The 21,290-nt window shown below is 43.9% G+C and overlaps 1 protein-coding gene across 2 annotated transcripts in view; it reads left to right on the forward strand.

Moving 5' to 3' along the window:
• The window catches only part of POU2F3 (POU class 2 homeobox 3), a 193,010-nt gene that overhangs the window by 141,439 nt on the left and 30,281 nt on the right, over positions 1 to 21,290 (forward strand). For both annotated transcript variants that reach the window (XM_069743094.1, XM_069743095.1), the window contains exons 6-7: positions 15,183 to 15,259; positions 18,504 to 18,677. In XM_069743094.1, coding sequence (XP_069599195.1) covers positions 15,183 to 15,259; positions 18,504 to 18,677 — 251 coding nt within the window. The remainder of the gene's footprint in view (positions 1 to 15,182; positions 15,260 to 18,503; positions 18,678 to 21,290) is intronic.

Here is a 21,290-nt window from a genome sequence, read left to right on the forward strand (position 1 = left end):
TAGGGTTTTGTACTGGAATCTCTGAGCAATGGGAGCCAGTGAAGGGGTTGACAGAGGGGAGATTCCGGGGAATAGCGGGGGGACATGTGGATTAGTCGGGCATCTGAGTTTAGAATAGATTTGAGTGGTGTGAGAGTGTTCGAGGGGAGGCCAAAGAGCAGGAGGTTGCAGTAGTCAAGGCAGGAGATGATGAGGGCTTGGACTAGGGTTTTTGCAGATTTAGGAATGTATGGATCCATTCAATATTTTTGAGATGAAGGCGGTAGGAAGTGGAAAGGGCTTGGATATGCGGTTTGAAGGAGAGATCAGTGTCAAGGATTACCCCGGGGCAGCGAGCTTGTGGGACTGGGGAGAGTGGGCAGCCATTTACTGTAATGGATAGGTTCATTGGGGGGGTCGCATGAGATGCGGGAAAGATGATGAATTCTGTTTTGTCCATGTTAAGTTTTAGAAATCTAGTGGAGAAGAAGGATGAAATAGCGGACAGACATTGAGGGATTCTGGTTAGTAGGCTGGTGATATCTAGTCCAGAGATGTAGATCTGTGTGTCATCAGCATAGAGATGATACTGAAAGCCGTGAGATTCTATGAGCTATCCAAGGCCAAAGGTGTAAATGGAGAAGAGCAGCGGCCCCCAGACTGAACCTTGCGGGACTCCGACAGATAGGGGGCGAGGTGAGGAGGTGGTGTGTGAGTGGGAGATGCTGAATGTCGAGTCTGTTAGGTATAACGAGATCCAGGATAGGGCCAAGTCTGTGATGCCAAGGGATGAGAGGGTCTGTAATAACAGGGAATGGTCCACTGTGTCAAAGGCAGAGGACAGGTCCAGGAGGAGGAGGACAGAGTAGTGTTGCTTGCTCTTGGCGGTTAATAGGTCATTGGTGACCTTAGTTAGGGCAGTTTCAGTGGAGTGGTGTTACCAGAAGCCAGATTGTAAGCGGTCAAAGAGGGAGGAGGAAGAGAGATGGGAGGACAGTTCAAGATGGACGTGTTGTTCCAGTAGTTTTGAGGCATAGGGGAGAAGTGATATAGGGCGATAGCTAGATACAGAGGGTGGGTCAAGAGAGGGCTTTTTGAGGATAGGTGTGATTGAGGCATGTTTAAAGCTTGAGGGGAAAACACCAGTTGTTAGGGATAGGTTGAAGAGATGGGGTAGGGTTGGGATGAAGACTGTGGCGAGGTTTGGGATGAAGTGGGAAGGGATTGGGTCAAGTACACAGGTGGTGAGATGCAATCTTGAGAGTAGAGTGGAGAGTCGATCTTCTGTAATGGTAGAGATGGTTTTGGAGGTGGAGGGCTGGGTAGTTGTGTTGTGAATTCTGTGGCAGAGCTCCCTCCTGTGGTCACAAGTGGTACTTCGGCTGATTCTCTCTGTGAGCTTCTGTTGGTGGAGGGAAGTGGTACTGCGGCTTCTGAGTTTCCTCCCTCAGGTGATCTGATGAGGTCGTTAGGTGCTTCTCTACTTAACTCCACCTAATGCTTTGATCCTGGCTTCCTGTCAATGTTCCAGTGTTGGACTTGCTTTTCCCTGGATCATTCCTGTGGCCTGCTGCTCTGCATAGCTAAGTTCTTCTTTGCTATTTGTTTGCTATTTTTTCTGTCCAGCTTGTCTAATTTGTTGCTGGAAGCTCTGGGACGCAAAGGGTGTACCTCCATGCCGTTAGTTCGGTACGGAGGGTCTTTTTGCCCCCTTTCCGTGGTTTTCTTTAGGGTTTTGTGTAGACCGCAAAGTTACCTTTTCTATCCTCGATCTGTTAAGAATGTCGGGCCTCACTTTGCTGAATCTATTTCATCTCTACGTTTGTCTTTTCATCTTAACTCACAGTCATTGTATGTGGGGGGCTGCCTTTTCCTTTGGGGTATCTCTCTGAGGCAAGGTAGGCTTATTTTCTATCTTCAGGCTAGTTAGTTTCTCAGGCTGTGCCGAGTTGCATAGGCAGAGTTAGGCGCAATCCACGGCTGCCTCTAGTGTTGTTTGGAGAGGATTAGGGATTGCGGTCTGCAGAGTTCCCACGTCTCAGAGCTCGTTCTATGATTTCGGGTTATTGTCAGATCACTGTATGTGCTCTGACCGCTATGTCCATTGTAGTACTGAATTGCCTTTCATAACAGTACAGGAAGCCCAAAGTGCTAATGATTCTCAATAGAGGGAAAAGAGAAGTTCTGAGACCATTTTTTTTTCTTTGCACTGTGTTTTGCCTTTTTTTTCCCCTAGACATTTGGGTGGTTCAGTACACAGGTGTAGCGATGGACATTAAAAGTCTGTCTTCATTTATGGATCAGCTCTCGGCAAGAGTACAAAACATTCAAGACACTATTGATTAGAAAGCTATGTTGGAACCAAGAATTCCTATTCCTGATTTGTTTTTTGGAGATAGAACTAAGTTTCTGAGTTTCAAAAATAATTGTAAATTATTTCTGGCCTTGAAACCTCGCTCCTCTGGTGATCCAGTTCAACAGGTTTTGATTGTTATTTCTTTTTTGCGCGGCGACCCTCAGGACTGGGCATTTTCTCTTGCGCCAGGAGATCCTGCATTGAGTAATATCGATGCGTTTTTCCTGGCGCTCGGATTGCTGTACGATGAACCTAATTCAGTGGATCAGGCAGAGAACAATTTGCTGGCTCTTTGTCAGGGTCAGGATGAGATAGAGGTATATTGTCAGAAATTTAGAAAGTGGTCCGTGCTCACTCAATGGAATGAATCTGCGCTGGCAGCTATGTTCAGAAAGGGTCTCTCTGAAGCCTTTAAGGATGTCATGGTGGGATTTCCTATGCCTGCTGGTTTGAATGAGTCTATGTCTTTGGCCATTCAGATCGGTTGACGCTTGCGTGAGCGTAAATCTGTGCACCATTTGGCGGTATTACCTGAGCTTAAACCTGAGCCTATGCAGTGCGATAGGACTTTGACCAGAGTTAAACGGCAAGAACACAGACGTCTGAATGGGCTGTGTTTCTACTGTGGTGATTCCAGTCATGCTATCTCTGATTGTCCTAAGCGCACTAAGCGGTTCGCTAGGTCTGCCACCATTGGTACGGTACAGTCAAAATTTCTTCTGTCCGTTACCTTGATCTGCTCTTTGTCATCGTATTCTGTCATGGCATTTGTGGATTCAGGCGCTGCCCTGAATTTGATGGACTTGGAGTATGCTAAGCGTTGTGGGTTTCTCTTAGAGCCCTTGCAGTGTCCTATTCCATTGAGAGGAATTGATGCCACGCCTTTGGCCAAGAATAAGCCTCAATACTGGACCCAGCTGACCATGTGCATGGCTCCTGCACATCAGGAGGTTATTCGCTTTCTGGTGTTGCATAATCTGCATGATGTGGTCGTGTTGGGGTTGCCATGGCTACAAGCCCATAATCCAGTATTAGATTGGAAATCCATGTCTGTGTCCAGCTGGGGTTGTCAGAGGGGGTACATGGTGATGTTCCATTTCTGTCTATTTCGTCATCCACCCCTTCTGAGGTTCCAGAGTTCTTGTCTGATTACCGGGATGTATTTGATGAGCCCAAGTCCGATGCCCTACCTCCGCATAGGGATTGTGATTGTGCTATCAATTTGATTCCTGGTAGTAAATTCCCAAAAGGTCGACTGTTTAATTTATCCGTGCCTGAGCACGCCGCTATGCGCAGTTATGTGAAGGAATCCCTGGAGAAGGGGCATATTCGCCCGTCATCGTCACCATTAGGAGCAGGGTTCTTTTTTGTAGCCAAGAAGGATGGTTCGCTGAGACCTTGTATAGATTGCCGCCTTCTAAATAAGATCACGGTTAAATTTCAGTACCCCTTGCCATTGTTATCTGATTTGTTTGCTCGGATTAAGGGGGCTAGTTGGTTCACCAAGATAGATCTTCGTGGTGCGTATAATCTGGTGCGAATCAGGCGAGGAGATGAATGGAAAACTGCATTTAATACGCCCGAGGGTCATTTTGAGTATCTAGTGATGCCATTCGGACTTGCCAATGCTCCATCAGTGTTTCAGTCCTTTATGCATGATATCTTCAGAGAGTACCTGGATAAATTCCTGATTGTGTACTTGGATGACATTTTGATCTTCTCGGATGATTGGGAGTCTCATGTGAAGCAGGTCAGAACAGTTTTTCAGGTCCTGCGTGCTAATTCTTTGTTTGTGAAGGGATCAAAGTGTCTCTTTGGTGTGCAGAAGGTTTCATTTTTGGGGTTCATCTTTTCCCCTTCTACTATCGAGATGGATCCTGTTAAGGTCCAAGCCATCCATGATTGGACTCAGCCGACATCTCTGAAAAGTCTGCAAAAGTTCCTGGGCTTTGCTAATTTTTATCGTCGCTTCATCTGCAATTTTTCTAGTATTGCCAAACCATTGACCGATTTGACCAAGAAGGGTGCTGATTTGGTCAATTGGTCTTCTGCTGCTGTGGAAGCTTTTCAAGACTTGAAGCGTCGTTTTTCTTCTGCCCCTGTGTTGTGTCAACCAGATGTTTCTCTTCCGTTCCAGGTCGAGGTTGATGCTTCTGAGATTGGAGCAGGGGCTGTTTTGTCGCAGAGAGGTTCTGATTGCTCAGTGATGAAACCATGCGCTTTTTTTTCCAGGAAGTTTTCGCCTGCTGAGCGAAATTATGATGTGGGCAACCGAGAGTTGCTGGCCATGAAGTGGGCATTCGAGGAGTGGCGTCATTGGCTTGAAGGAGCTAAGCATCGCGTGGTGGTATTGACTGATCATAAGAACTTGACTTATCTTGAGTCTGCTAAGCGGTTGAATCCTAGACAGGCTCGTTGGTCGCTGTTTTTTGCCCGTTTTGACGTTGTGATTTCGTACCTTCCGGGCTCTAAAAATGTGAAGGCGGATGCTCTGTCTAGGAGTTTTGTGCCCGACTCTCCGGGTTTGTCGGAGCCGGCGGGTATCCTCAAGGAAGGAGTAATTGTGTCTGCCATCTCCCCTGATTTGCGGCGGGTGCTGCAAAAATTTCAGGCTAATAAACCTGATCGTTGTCCAGCGGAGAGACTGTTTGTCCCTGATAGGTGGACCAATAAAGTTATCTCTGAGGTTCATTGTTCGGTGTTGGCTGGTCATCCTGGAATCTTTGGTACCAGAGAGTTGGTGGCTAGATCCTTTTGGTGGCCGTCTCTGTCGCGGGATGTGCGTGTTTTTGTGCAGTCCTGTGGGATTTGTGCTCGGGCTAAGCCCTGCTGTTCTCGTGCCAGTGGGTTGCTTTTGCCCTTGCCGGTCCCGAAGAGGCCTTGGACACATATCTCTATGGATTTTATTTCTGATCTTCCCGTTTCTCAAAAGATGTCAGTCATTTGGGTGGTCTGTGATCGCTTTTCTAAGATGGTCCATCTGGTACCTTTGTCTAAATTGCCTTCCTCCTCTGATTTGGTGCCATTGTTCTTCCAGCATGTGGTTCGTTTACATGGCATTCCAGAGAATATCGTTTCTGACAGATGTTCCCAGTTTGTTTCAAGGTTTTGGCGAGCCTTTTGTGGTAGGATGGGCATTGACTTGTCTTTTTCCTCGGCTTTCCATCCTCAGACTAATGGCCAGACCGAACGAACCAATCAGACCTTGGAAACATATCTGATATGCTTTGTTTCTGCCGATCAGGATGACTGGGTGTCCTTTTTGCCTTTGGCTGAGTTCGCCCTTAATAATCGGGCCAGCTCGGCTACCTTGGTTTCGCCATTTTTCTGCAATTCTGGGTTCCATCCTCGTTTCTCTTCAGGACAGGTTGAGTCTTCGGACTGTCCTGGTGTGGATACTGTGGTGGACAGGTTGCAGCAGATTTGGACTCATGTAGTGGACAATTTGACCTTGTCCCAGGAGAAGGCTCAACGTTTCGCTAATCGCAGACGCCGTGTGGGTCCCCGACTTCGTGTTGGGGATCTGGTTTGGTTATCTTCTCGTCATATTCCTATGAAGGTTTCCTCTCCTAAGTTTAAACCTCGTTTCATTGGTCCGTATAGGATTTCTGAGGTTCTTAATCCTGTGTCTTTTCGTCTGACCCTTCCAGATTCTTTTTCCATACATAACGTATTCCATAGGTCATTGTTGCGGAGATACGTGGCACCTGTGGTTCCATCTGTTGATCCTCCTGCCCCGGTTTTGGTGGAGGGGGAATTGGAGTATATTGTGGAGAAGATTTTGGATTCTCGTGTTTCTAGACGGAAACTCCAGTATCTGGTTAAATGAAAGGGTTATGCTCAGGAAGATAATTCCTGGGTTTTTGCCTCTGATGTCCATGCTCCCGATCTTGTTCGTGCCTTTCATGTGGCTCATCCTGGTCGGCCTGGGGGCTCTGGTGAGGGTTCGGTGACCCCTCCTCAAGGGGGGGGTACTGTTGTGAATTCTGTGGCAGAGCTCCCTCCTGTGGTCACAAGTGGTACTTCGGCTGATTCTCTCTGTGAGCTTCTGTTGGTGGAGGGAAGTGGTACTGCGGCTTCTGAGTTTCCTCCCTCAGGTGATCTGGTGAGGTCGTTAGGTGCTTCTCTACTTAACTCCACCTAATGCTTTGATCCTGGCTTCCTGTCAATGTTCCAGTGTTGGACTTGCTTTTCCCTGGATCATTCCTGTGGCCTGCTGCTCTGCATAGCTAAGTTCTTCTTTGCTATTTGTTTGCTATTTTTTCTGTCCAGCTTGTCTAATTTGTTGCTGGAAGCTCTGGGACGCAAAGGGTGTACCTCCGTGCCGTTAGTTCGGTACGGAGGGTCTTTTTGCCCCCTTTGCGTGGTTTTCTTTAGGGTTTTGTGTAGACCGCAAAGTTACCTTTTCTATCCTCGATCTGTTAAGAAAGTCGGGCCTCACTTTGCTGAATCTATTTCATCTCTACGTTTGTCTTTTCATCTTAACTCACAGTCATTATATGTGGGGGGCTGCCTTTTCCTTTGGGGTATCTCTCTGAGGCAAGGTAGGCTTATTTTCTATCTTCAGGCTAGTTAGTTTCTCAGGCTGTGCCGAGTTGCATAGGCAGAGTTAGGCGCAATCCACGGCTGCCTCTAGTGTTGTTTGGAGAGGATTAGGGATTGCGGCCTGCAGAGTTCCCACGTCTCAGAGCTCGTTCTATGATTTCGGGTTATTGTCAGATCACTGTATGTGCTCTGACCGCTATGTCCATTGTAGTACTGAATTGCCTTTCATAACAAGTTGGGAGGAAGGGCTCTGGGGGTTGTTGACCAAAACTGTCTCTGACGTTATCAATCTTCTGCTTGAAAAATGAGGCAAGTCTTCAGCTGAGATGAGTGGGGAGGGAGGAGGTGCTGGGGGATGGAGGAGAGAATTGAAGGTGTTGAATAACTGTTTTGGGTTGTGAGACAGGGAGGATATGAGAGATGAGAAGTAGGTTTGTTTTGCTGTGGCGAGTGTGGTCTTGAAAGTAGTGAGGGGCTGTTTGAATGCGATGAAGTGCTCGTTGGAGTGGGATCTTTTCCATCTGCGCTCAGCAGCCCTGGAAGCTCGCCTCAGTTCTTTGGTCAGGCTGGTGTGCCAGGGCTGTCTGTTGATTTTGCAAGCATTGGTATGTGCGAGAGGGGCAAGAGATTCCAAAGCTTCAGCTATTGTGGAGTTATATAGAGCGGCAGCATCATCCGCATTGTGTAGGGAACTTATGTCTGTGAGAGGGAGGAGTGATTCAGAGAGTGAGTATAGATCAAGGTGTTTAAGATTTTTGAGAGGGTGTGCAAGTTTGTGGGGTGGGGATTGTAGACAAGGAGTGGAGAGGAAAGAGAATGTAAGTAGGTTGTGGTCAGAAAGAGGAAGAGGTGAGTTAGAGAGGTTATATAGAGAGCAGAGGCGGGTGAAGAGGAGGTCCAGTGTGTGGCCTTCTTTGTGGGTGGCTGTAGAAGACCATTGAGTGAGGGAATAAATAAAAGGCAGCTGCGCTTTACAGTACCAGCAAAGCGTAGACTTTTCAAAAATCTCATGCACAGCATGTCACTTTTTTCAGTATTTTTTTCATCATTTTTCACCCATTGACTTGAATAAGTGGTTAAAAAACGCTGAAAAAAAGCACCAAAAATGCAGGTATCAGGTTTTGCTGCATTTTTTTTATGCCAAAACTTGATTCTATGGAATACGACTTTTTTTCAACACTAAATTTTATCATCACGCACAAGAGACAAATCTGACATGCCAAAAAAACAACAAAAAAAAGCACAAAAAACCAAAATGCTGAAAAAACGCCTAGTGTGACCCTTCCCTAGAAGTAATGATGTCACTAGTGTGCTGCACAGGATCTAGCAGTTGTCATACAGAGGGAGGCTGTAGACTTCAAAAAATGTTTGTTTTTTTTAAGTTCTGTGATAAGCAGTTGTTAATAGATGTAAGTTTTGCTAAGGCCTGAGTCACACTACAGCGAGATACGGCCGAGTCTCGCAGGTTAAAACCAAGCTCTGGCACCGGCACTCCGGAGCGGAGCGTGCGGCCGCATAGCAATACATGGAGCTGCACGCTCCGCTCCGGAGTGCCGGTGCCAGAGCTTGGTTTTAACCTGTGAGACTCGGCCGTATCTCGCTGTAGTGTGACTCTGGCCTAATACGTTTGCTCAAACAACGTTCACAGAGTCATTACATAATTATTTAAAATATCCAAACATTTTCCTTGCAGACAAAATATAAAATAAATAATAATTAACAAAGTAAATGTCTCATCTATCAGAGAAATGCAATGAGGTTTAAAAGAGATAAGACAAAAATGTATCAAGTTTTAATTTAGGCAAAATGTGAATTGTTAGGTTTTTTAAAGTTTTTGTTTGATTATTCTGACTTTTCTAATTTCTCAATAAATCTTTATAGCAGTCACAGATCTGTTTGTCTGTTACTGAGCTCCAAATTCCCTATAGAGCTAAAGGGAATATGTCACCAAGTTTGTGCCATGTAATCTGAGAGCAGCATTATGTAGGGGCAGAGACCCTGATTCCGGAGATGTGTCACTTACTGGGTTGCTTGCTGTTGTTTTGATAACCAGTTTAACCCCTTCACGCCGCAGCCCATTTTCGTTTTTTGCGTTTCTGTTTTTTGCTCCCCTGCTTCCCAGAACCATAACTATTTTTATTTTTCTGTCAATATGGCCATGTGAGGGCTTGTTTTTTGTGGGACGAGTTGTACTTTTGAACAACATCATTGGTTTTACCATATAGTTTACTGGAAAACAGCAACAAAATTCAAGTGTGGTGAAATTGCAAAAAAAAAAAAAATGCAATTCCATATTTGTTTTTTGTTTTCTTTTTACCATGTTCACCAAATGCTAAAACTGACCTTCCATTATGAATCTCCAGGTCATTACAAGTTCATAGACACCAAACATGACTAGGTTATTTTTTACTTAAGTGGTGAAAAAAAAAATCCAAAGCTTGTTAAAAGAAAAATTGCGCCATTTTCCGATACCCGTAGCGTCTCCATTTTTCGTGATCTCAGGTTGGGTGAGGGCTATTTTTTTGCGCACCGATCTGACTTTTTTAATGATATTATTTTGGTGCACATACAATCTTTTTTATCACTCGTTATTGCATTTTTAATTCACTGTCGCGGTGACCAAAAAAATGTAATTCTGGCATTTTAACTTTTTATTTTGCCATGCTGTTTACCGATTGAACTAATTCTTTTAATATCTTGATAGATCGGGCGATTCTGAACACGGCGATACCAAATATACGTACTTTTATTTTTTTTTAAATTGTTTTATTTTGAATGGGGCGAATGGAGGGTGATTAGAACTTTTATATTTTTATTTTTTAATATTTTTTAAAACTTTTTTTTGCTTACTTTTCAATTGCTTCAATAGTCTCCATGTGAGACTAGAAGCTTCGATCATCCGATCGCTTGTGCTACATAGAGCAGGTCTTCGGCCCCACTCTATGTAGCAGAAATCCTCACTTGCTATCAGCGACGTCCGCTGGGCAATCTGGTATTGACAACCATAGGGGTTTGCTGTAGACCCCGGGTTGTCATGCCAACCCATCGGTGATCTGCGGTCATCTGACACGGGCGCTGATGGACGGGATTAGTGACGCGCTTCCGGCGCGATCACATTAAATGCAGCTGTCACAGTTTGATGGCAGCATTTAACAGGTTAACAGCCACGGGTGGCTCACAATTCCACCCGCAGCTGTTAGGGGCACATGTCAGCTGTTCAAAACAGCTGACATGTGCTGGGAGAGATGTGAACTCACATCAAAGGGAGGGACATGACATGCACAGTACATGTGCGGCGCATGTCATGAAGGGGCTAATCTGCTGCAGATCTAGCAGGTCTCTGAATGCTGAGCCCTGTATACCCCACCCACACACCTGATTGGCACCTTTCTGTGTACACAGGGAATAAGCGGAAAGCTGACTATCGGCTACCTAATCAGCAACTACCTAACACTAACTTATTTTTGCTGAAATCATGGTTTTAGTCCCTGACATGACTAATGGCGAGAAAGGTGCCTGGTGAATATAGAAACGTTCCTTGCGTAACAGATATTTTACAAGCCTGAGGTTGAAAGTGAAACACATGGCTTCTTAGTGGCATCTACTGGAGACGTGTGGTCTAGCTGGCTTCTTCACTAAAGTGTTACTCAAGTTCTTACGGGAGGAGAAGAGTAAATGTCGGCACATCTTGATCAGCTCATCAACAATACCTAATGACAGAACCGACACTCTCCTGTGTAAACAAAAGTTTCAGAACTGTTATGTAGTGTGAGATGCAGCAAGCGAAGGCCATTTGTCTATTATAGTGATGTAAAATGTCATTTCTGAAGACATTAAACCTTTTATATGCATATACTTAGGTTCTACTACACATGAAGAATAATATTTTAGACACTTGTGGGGTAAAATGACTTACTGCAACAGAAAATACATTTCTGGGAGGTTTCGTTTCCTAAATAGGGTCACATCCGGGGGTTCGGTTTCCACATGGCGCTCCTACCATTCCAAGCCATGCCATATGCTCAATCAGTAGTGTATGACCGCATAAACGCTATTACTGTGCTCGGGATACATTTTTCTCATATTTAGAAAATAAAAAAGAAACATTTTTCAAGAATACAATTTTTCATTTTCATGGTGCAATGCAATTCGAATCTATGAAACGTCTGTGTTCACTACGCCCCGAGATAAATTCCAAAAGGGGTGCCGTCTTCAGAAAAAAAATAAATGTTTTCATTTTATTCCCACACGAAAAGGATGCAGAAACTTCCCGTTTACTATTTTTAATTGTTAAGTGGTGCACTTTTTAAAATTGGGAGGCTTGTGGGGGTGTTCTAATTTATAGCCCTACCTTGAGAACTCATTATGTCCCTTTAAAAAATAGGTTTTTGGGGAAATGTACAAAATTGAAAAAATTGCTGTTAGACTTGCTAATTCCCCCCCCCAAAATGGATGTATTAAATATTATGCCAGTATAAAAGAAGGATACAGATGTTTCTCGCAAAATAAGTATATCCTCAAAAAGTTACTTTATTTCAGTTCTTCAATACAAAAAGTGAAACTCATATTTTATAGAGTCATTACACACAGAGTGATCTATTTCATGTGTTTATTTCTGTTAATGTTGATGATTATGGCTTACAGCCAATGAAAACCCAAAAGTCATTATCTCAGTAAATTAGAATACTTTATAACATCAGCTTGAAAAATGATTTTGAAATCCAAAATGTTGGCCTACTGAAATGTATGTTCAGTAAATGCACTTAATGCTTGGTCGGGGCTCCTTTTGCATCAATTACTGCATCAATGCGGCGTGGCATGGAGGCGATCAGCCTGTGGTACTGCTGAAGTGTTATGGAAGCCCAGGTTGCTTTGATAGCAGCCTTCAGCTCGTCTGCGTTGTTGGGTCTGGTGTCTCATCTTCCTCTTGACAATACCCCATAGATTCTCTATGGGGTTAAGGTCAGGCGAATTTGCTGCCAATCAAGCACAGTGATGCTGTTGTTTTAAGCCAGGGATTGGTACTTTTGGCAGTGTGAACAGGGGCCAAGTCCTGCTGGAGAATGAAATTTCCATCTCCAAAAAGCTTGTCGGCAGAGGGAAGCATGAAGTGCTCTAAAATTTCCTGGTAGACGGCTGCACTTACTTTGGTCTTGATAAAACACAGTGGACCTACACCAGCAGATGACATGGCTCCCCAAACCATCACTGATTGTGGAAACTTCTCACTAGACCTCAGGCAGCTTGGATTGTGGCCTCCACTCTTCCTCCAGACTCTGGTACCTTGATTTCCAAATGAAATGCAAAATGTACTTTCATCTGAAAACAACCTTGGACTAGGGTTGAGCGACTTTTACTTTTTTAGGGTCGAGTCGGGTTTCGCGAAACCCGACTATCTCAAAACTCGAGTCGAGTGAAATCGGCCGATTATGGCGAAAAGTTGGGGATCGACCGAAACACGAAACCCAATGCAAAGTCAATGGGAAATCTAACTTTTTTCTCTCTCTCTCTCCTCTGTCCCTGAACAGAAAAGCTGGTGTTACACATTGCAAATCGCTACAGCGCACAAGCGAAAAGATGGCGATAGGCGTCCACGCCCCTAAGACCTATGTCATCACTCTGCCCACGCTCCTACATTGGCTGAAAAAATGGCGCCAAACGCGTCATACGAAACGCGACTTTGGCGCGAAGATCGCCGGCCGCATGGCCGATCCCACACTAGGATCGGGTCGGGTTTCATGAAACCCGACTTTGCCAAAAGTCGGCGACTTTTGAATTTGTCCGATCCGTTTCGCTCAAGCCTACATTGGACCACTGAGCAACAGTCCAGTTCTTTTTCTCCTCGGCTCAGGTAAGACTCTTCTGGCGTTGTCTATTGGTCATGAGTGGCTTGACACAAGGAATGTGACACTTGTATCTCATGTCCTGGATAAGTCTGTGTGTGGCGGCTCTTGAAGCAATGGCTCCAGCAGCAGTCCACTCCTTGTGAATCTCCACCAAATTTTTGAATGACCTTTTCTTAACAATCCTTTCAGGGCTGCGGTTATCCCAGTTGCTTGTGCACCTTTTTCTACCACACTTTTTCCTTCCACTCAACTTTCCATTAATATTCTTGGATACAGCACTTTGTGAACAGCCAGCTTTTTTAGCAATGACTTTTTGTGGCTTACCCTCCTTGTGGAGTGTGTCAATGACTGCCATCTGGACATCTGTCAAGTCAGCAGTCTTCCCCATGATTGTGGAGCTACTGAAACAGACTAAGGAACCTTTTAAATGCTTAGGAAGCTTTTGCAGGTGTTGTTTGTTAATTATTATAATTTACTGAGATAATGACTTTTGGGTTTTTATTGACTGTAAGCCATAATCATCAATATTAACAGAAATAAACACTTGACATAGATCACTCTGTTTGTAATGACTCTATATAATATATGAGTTTCATTTTTTGTATTGAAGAACTGAAATAAATTAACTTTTTGATGCTATTCTAATTTTGGGAGAAGCACCTGCATGTTACATGTTAATAATTGTGGGCACCATGACTATTTTAAGGGCAGAAACATTAAAATGTTTATTTTTAACAAAAATATATCAACCTAGATTTACTATTTATGTAAAGTACAATGTGTCACGAAAAAACTGTCTCAGAATTACCTTAATAAGTAAAATACCAAACAATATAGCCAACTAGCATGGTAACGAAAATAGAAATCAGAAATCTGTACCACTAGTAGCACCAAGACCTAAACGGCCTATCACCAAACGCATACCAACTACGCAAAGGAAAAAGATGATTCACGGCCAAAGTATTAGCAAAAAATGTATAAACTTTATTAATATAAAAAATACACAAGTGTATGGGAAGTGATATGAAAACATGGCGCCACAAAGCTGGACGCTGCAGAAAAAGCAACCGGAGGCACGTACACAGAGAAGACAGTCCACATAATATACTAATCACATACTGTCTATCATAATAAAAGCCAAATTACACTAAACCAGGAAAAAACCTAAAACATAACAATAATAAATACGGCTATATGTGGCAGAAACCCATTGGAGTGGGAAATCAGATTATCGGCGGTGATACCTACAGGCTACAGTCCCAGGGATACTAATAAATAGTACAGAGTATAAGTATAAGTGTAATGGGACCTAGCACTGCCTATCAATACAATAATAGTTAAATCAATGATACGACCAATAGCAAATATCACCGAATAGTACCCACCGCAATGTGGACTGAGGTTCCTGGGGACGTGCCTCCGCCCCAACGCGCGTTTCGGTGCTCACACCTCCGAAACGCGCGTTGGGGCGGAGGCACGTCCCCAGGAACCTCAGTCCACATTGCGGTGGGTACTATTCGGTGATATTTGCTATTGGTCGTATCATTGATTTAACTATTATTGTATTGATAGGCAATGCTAGGTCCCATTACACTTATACTTATACTCTGTACTATTTATTAGTATCCCTGGGACTGTAGCCTGTAGGTATCACCGCCGATAATCTGATTTCCCACTCCAATGGGTTTCTGCCACATATAGCCGTATTTATTATTGTTATGTTTTAGGTTTTTTCCTGGTTTAGTGTAATTTGGCTTTTATTATGATAGGCAGTATGTGATTAGTATATTATGTGGACTGTCTTCTCTGTGTACGTGCCTCCGGTTGCTTTTTCTGCAGCGTCCAGCTTTGTGGCGCCATGTTTTCATATCACTTCCCATACACTTGTGTATTTTTTATATTAATAAAGTTTATACATTTTTTGCTAATACTTTGGCCGTGAATCATCTTTTTCCTTTGCGTAGTCCTTAATAAGTAAAAGCATAACAATGAAAAATTATTTCCAAGGACCATGCTCGGACCGCAATATCCAACTTGAATACCAGGTCTCATGACCGGAGCTAATTGCTGTTTAGGCATTTATAAGGTAATTAGATGATGTCATGAGACCCTGTGATTGGGCAAGGAACTGCGATCAAAGAAGGGTCCATGTTTCATGGATGTTTGAAACCAGTGTTACACTGTCTAATTAGTGCCGTCAGTGCCAAACAGCATAGCAACATACCCTTTTGACTAGGGGTTACACCCTGTTGTCAATTTATTCCCAGGTGGAATAACAAATAACTGCGTTCTAAGAAAATATGTTCCAGAATTGGTATTTAAAGGTTCCAATATGTGAGAGATACATTTGTAGTTTTCTTTTGACTGGCGCTCTAGTAGACCTTTCGATTCCTGTATTTTTACAGCTTGTGAAGACACAAAAAATAATTGACCATGATTCCTACACTGTCTCCTAGGTCTTCTGCAACCAAATCTCATTTCTCTGCCTCATCAGCAGGGTGGACCTCAAGCTGGAATGGGACTGGCCTCCCAGGTATGGTCTATAATAATATGTCAGAGCTCTGCTAAAATCTTCCTGTACAGCAGCGTTCCCCTCTTACCTTCTAATAATAATAGTAGTGGAATATAGAAGCTGCTCTAGAATTGAAATATAAATGAAAAAAATGTATTTTGGTAAATTATAAATTTTAAAATAATGAAAAAAGTAAAACTTGGAGCATTAATGAAGCTTATTCAGAAATAGTAGAATGTTACCCTCCTAAAGCTACACAGCGGCAATTTATTTTTTGTTTCTATTGTCATTCATCATAACGGCTCATACGGGGCAGACTGTCAGTCACTGTCACACACTAACACTTTATACCAGGCGTGGGCAATTCATTTTCCTGAGGGGCCACATGAAGGACCGTGACTGTTGTGGGGATCGAACCAATAGACTAAAATTAATTCTGCTTAATAATAATATATTATTAGTATCTAGTCAACAGATTTACTGTAATTATACTACTACTACATGTTATGACAGGGCTTATAGTAACATCTATTCTTATCAGTAACAGGTGATAAAAATCAAATAATTAAAGTATAAATAGAAAAAACGTATGAAAATCAGTAAAGCTCCTTTTATTCAGTTCTTGTACACTCAAAAGCTGCTCTCCACACAGTATGATGGCCCCCGATAACCCTCCACAAAGTATAATTAAACACAGCTCTCCAACACAGTAGGATGCTCCTCACAGCTTACCTCACAGTATGACGGCCCCCACACAGACTATAATTGCCCACAGCCCCTAACACAACATGATTTCCTCACAAGCGTCACACACACAGACATTATTATGGCCCAACAGGCCCCCTTCACATCATATGATGCTACACAGCCACCCAAACAGTATGATTCTCAACATCTCAGTGCACAGTATAATCTCTTATAGACCCTCATACATTACAATGGATCCCACAGCTCCTTACATACAGTATGATGCCCCTCACAGCCTACCACACAGTATGATGGCCCCTACACATATTATGATCCCCCATAGCCTCTAACACAGTTTAATTAACTCACAAGTATCCTACACACACACATTATTATGCCCCAACAGGCCCCCTTCACCAGTTTTGTGACGCCCCTGAGGGTCTAGTCACCATAGAGGTACTGCACCTCAGCCAGAGGTGTGGTACTCCGCTCTCGGGTAAGCAGGGGACACTACCCAGTACCCACACACTAGCACCCATCACTAGACATCTCCAGGCCAGGGAGGGACTAGGTAGAAGGTGTGGACAGAGTGACAGTTAGAGGGGTTGTCATGGAAACAAGAAGGAGGAGTTAGTTAGTTAGTGAGAGGGAGTTGGAACTGCGGTCTTGAGCAGAGAGGAGCTCGTCCCAGCACCAGAGAACAGAGAGAGAGAGCAGAGAGAAGTTCCAGAGAGTGAGAGAGAAAGAAGGGGTCCTAGGGGCATGGGTAGTGAGCAATCCACCCGTGGAGCCCGTGTCCACGCCGACTGTAGCTGGGTGGAGGGACCAGGTCACAGTGGGGGAACTGGCCCCCAAGACAAGTGGAGAACTACAAGGCACAGCTAGCAAGCCGGAGGTTGTGGTATTTGTATGTGCCACAGCCAAATCCACACATATTCGCTGAAAAGATAGCTATATAGGATCAAGGAGACCAAGAGGACGTCGCCCAACAAGATTCGAGGCTGCTGGCTTGGAACACTGTGTGTGAAGGCACAGGGCAGGAGCGGTGGGAGTCAGTGCAGTGAGATTGCCAGGAAAGGAACATAAGAGAGGAGTCCTGCAAAAGTGTACCCCAAATCACCTGAGGGTTGGCTGGGTCACAGAAGGACACAGCACATGGCTGGAGACAGTATCTGCAGAACTGTGAGTAATGCGTTGGAAACTGCACCCAGCTGTGTCCTCTGAATTATTTGCTGTGCCACCTGCCCTGCACTACAATACCTGCCATCCCATTTCACACTATAACTGCCCAGGGGCCTAGCTCTACCTGTGAAGAGCTGTACCAACTCTGCTGCATCATCATCTGCCCAGGGGATCTGAACTGCAGCGTCGGCCACCATCTCATTGCCGAATACCACGGGTGGAGTCACAAACAATACCCCTATTAACTTTATTTTCCCTTTTAATTGACTTTTATTGGACGCCCAAGGGCACGGACCGGGTCACTGATGCCATGACACATCCCTACCGAGTATCTCCACGGCCCTGCCTGACGCTCCAGTATGATCCCACACAGCCTTCTACACAGTATGATGGCCCCAAATCCTTCAAATATTATGATGTCCCCACAGCCACCCAAACAGTCTGGTCCCCCCACATCTTCCTTCACAGCATAATCCCTCATAGCCCCTCATACACAACGATGGATCCCACCCACAGCTCCTCAAACACAGTATGATCCCTCAGAACCCCCCAAACAATGATACCCACAAACGTGAATGATAAAAAAACACTAACCTGCCCCCTTCACCCTCAGTTTCCAAAACCTGCTGCCCCAGGCTTTGTTGTCTGCAGACTGAGCACAGTAGGTGCAATCGAGTGATGTTATCTCGCCTGCTGTGCTGAGCCTCCATTGCACAGGCTGAATGGTAGAAGAAGGAGTCTACCGGTTAAACCATTACTAGCATCTGCTTTGAAAGAATTTAGATATTGGTAAAATTGACTGCCGGGCGGAAGAGGGCAGCCACGTAGTGTGGCCTGTGGGCCACTGTTCACAGCCATTACCCGGGTCTGCTCATTACTCCTATATACAAAATATAAAAAAAACTATGCCAAAATGAGTAGAAATTAGCATAGATAAGGTATGTTTTAAGAAAAACAAAAACTCTTCCAAAACAATCAGAGCAATTCTGATTCACTAGGAGCTGCTGACATGGCTTCCCTCCTGCCAAAGCTTCTAGATGATATACTTAGCTGCTCATTGATATTACTTTTGAAGTTTACAACAGCTGCAGGCTCATGTTTCAGGGACTATGCTGAGCAGACAGCAGAGGGAGCTGTGTTAACTTTTACAGCTGTTTGTTGATATACTTCATACTGTACTTTATGAACTCTCAGTTTTTTTCTGTTTGTGTTCTCTTTCTGTGTCCTCCATGTTGAGATGGTTGCTATATGTCCCATGTAAATTGGTTAATTCTCCCACAATGTCTTAGTGCTTATGAAACTGCTGAAGGATGAAATCTACAATAATTACAACATCACGTTTCATGCTATAAACATTGTACACTAAAAACTGTAATAACTTTTATCACCTAAATAGGCTCTGGGGCGTCCGGGACTCCCAGGATCTTCTATAGAACCGCATTTGGAAATACCACATTTACATGCCCCCAAACACTTACCAGTAGCTTCAGATGAGCCCAGCGATTTGGAAGAACTGGAAAAGTTTGCCAAGACTTTCAAGCAGAGAAGGATAAAGCTTGGCTTTACACAGGTGAGAAATACGCTATACAGTATATACACCTGATTAGACTTATATACAATAATAAAGATTAAAAATCATTGTAAAGTGGTTTCAACAAAAAATATGTTACCAAGAAGTACATTATTTTACGGCAAACAATCTGGAAGATATTAAAGAGGTTGTCCACTACTCGGACAACCCATTCTGAATCTCTGTCTCCCCCAAGGAAAATAATAACACTAAAGCCATTGTCACGATACAGCTGTCAGGTGACCCAGGATATGGGGCTCCTCTGTCCCTAACACTAGGGGGCGCCCTAGTGTGCCCTACTCCCCGGGATTCTTCTGAAGGTGAAGATGCCAGGGCCTCCACCCTTGCTTTATCTCCTGAGTTAGCCATTCGTCTATTCTCTTCCCCCACCCAGGGAAGAGGGTCGCTACTGTGCACCGTAGTACACCAAGCCGACAAACAAGGGTTAACAAAAAACTCCAGGCATACAAAATATTTACTCACATATAGCAGAGGAATGCAACGGGGCGTGGAGGTAGGGGAATAAACCAAAACAGAAGGATAGGGAATTACCACACATACCAACCAAGCAACAGTCACAGATGACTCCTCCAACTCTCCTTTTCATATGAACTCCTCTCTCTCTGTTAGATATGCAGCAAATACTAGCTCTGACATGGATTTGTAACAGAACCCAGATTATAAAGGGGAAAGGAGTGGCTAACCGAGCTCAGCTGTGAACACAGGGATCTCCAACATGGCTTTATACTCACCTGCTGGTGCCATTCTAGTGTTGCCAGCATTGGCTTTCCTGGAGCATGAAGATATTGTTATTTCACACAATCCCTGCGGCCAATCAGCACGGGCTTCATTCTCCTCTTCTATGGACAAATCAAGACATCCGGAGGAAGTGAGAGCAGCCGCAGCTCTCAGTTCCTTTGGTTGTCAATTACATCCATATAGGAGAGGAGAGTGAAGTCAGTGCTGATTGGCCGCAGGGATTGTGTGACGTAACAATGTCATGTGTTATAGCTGTTTTTCATTCTGACCCAAATGTCAGCTGACAGATCACCAGTGAGGGCCAAATTGTGGAGTTAAGCCCGTCATTTTACAAGCGCGCTTGGAGACAAAAAGACACCTCACACATATCCTGTGAGCAAGTCACTTTTATCTGAAGTAATAGAGCAAGAAAGCAATATTTTATACCATTTACAACAAATGTAATTCTCAATGCAATTAATGTAGCCCCCACCATCACCTAGGGTCATACTGACCTTTAATCTATCACGTACCAAATAACATGTCTCAATCACTCCACCTAATTCAGCTCAAACTGCGCTGAATAATGTCTTCTGTCACATACAGAGGACCACACCTAACGGAACCCCTCATCAATCAGGGATTTATGTTTATTCCTTATACTCATTTACTCACCTGTCATCTCATTCAGAGTTCTCATAGACATACAAGGCTCACACAGCCTGCCTATTTTGCACTTTGGAATTAACACAACTCTATATAACAAAAACTGCAGCAGTGTCCACTGACACTCTGAAAGCACTTTAAGGCCAAACAACAAAAACCACGGCCTTAATACAAAATGCAGCTTCATATAATGTACTGCCAATCCAAAATGACCAAAATAACAACACTGCACAGAGTCTATCCCAGCTCTGTATTACTCACTACACAAATACACAACCAATTAGGATACTGACAAATGATACAGATAACAATTATCATCTTATAACTCTATTATTCAACTCTCATATGGACATAAACAGACAACAAAACTCACTCGTGATGTGGATTCTTTGAACCATGTTCGCAGCCTTTTACCCAGAGGTATGGAGAGATCCAGATGAGAGATTGCAAGTGCAAAACAGGTTTGTAAGAATAACATTTCTCACCTTGCTGCAGCTGGTGTTTTGCATGCCAATCTCCCAGAAGCTCCCCCATACGGATTCCGAATAGGCTGGATACACGGCCCCGGTCGGGCGCCAAAACTGTTATAGCTGTTTTTCATTCTGACCCAAATGTCAGCTGACAGATCACCAGTGAGACCAAATTGTGGAGTTAAGCCCGTCATTTTACAAGCGCGCTTGGAGACAAAAAGACACCTCACACATATCCTGTGAGCAAGTCACTTTTATCTGAAGTAATAGAGCAAGAGGCAATATTATATACCATTTACAACAAATGTAATTCTCAATGCAATTCATGTAGCCCCCACCATCACCTAGGGTCATACTGACCTTTAATCTATCACGTACCAAATAACATGTTGTGACTGAATATGGAGAACATACATGATAAGAAGTGTAGTCTCCTTGAAGCGGAGACACTAAGACTACTGCATCAACAGATTCTAGTAATTCTAACAATTAAAGGCAAGAGGCACTTAAAGGCAAACTATTAACCCTTCTATATCACATGCAATCCCAGGAAAAGCCAGTGCTGGCAACACTGGAATGGCACCAGCATCAGAGGTGAGTATAGGTGTTATAATTATTTTACGTGCTGGAAACATAGGGATTGAGAACGGGTTGTGCGAGTAATGGAAAACCCCCTTAAGAATACATGCTAATGGTGATGGCTAAAGCCAGCTTTTATCACAGTTGATGAAAACCTCTT

Source organism: Ranitomeya imitator, chromosome 10 (genome assembly GCF_032444005.1).
Source record: "Ranitomeya imitator isolate aRanImi1 chromosome 10, aRanImi1.pri, whole genome shotgun sequence".
NCBI classification, from domain to species: domain Eukaryota; kingdom Metazoa; phylum Chordata; class Amphibia; order Anura; family Dendrobatidae; genus Ranitomeya; species Ranitomeya imitator.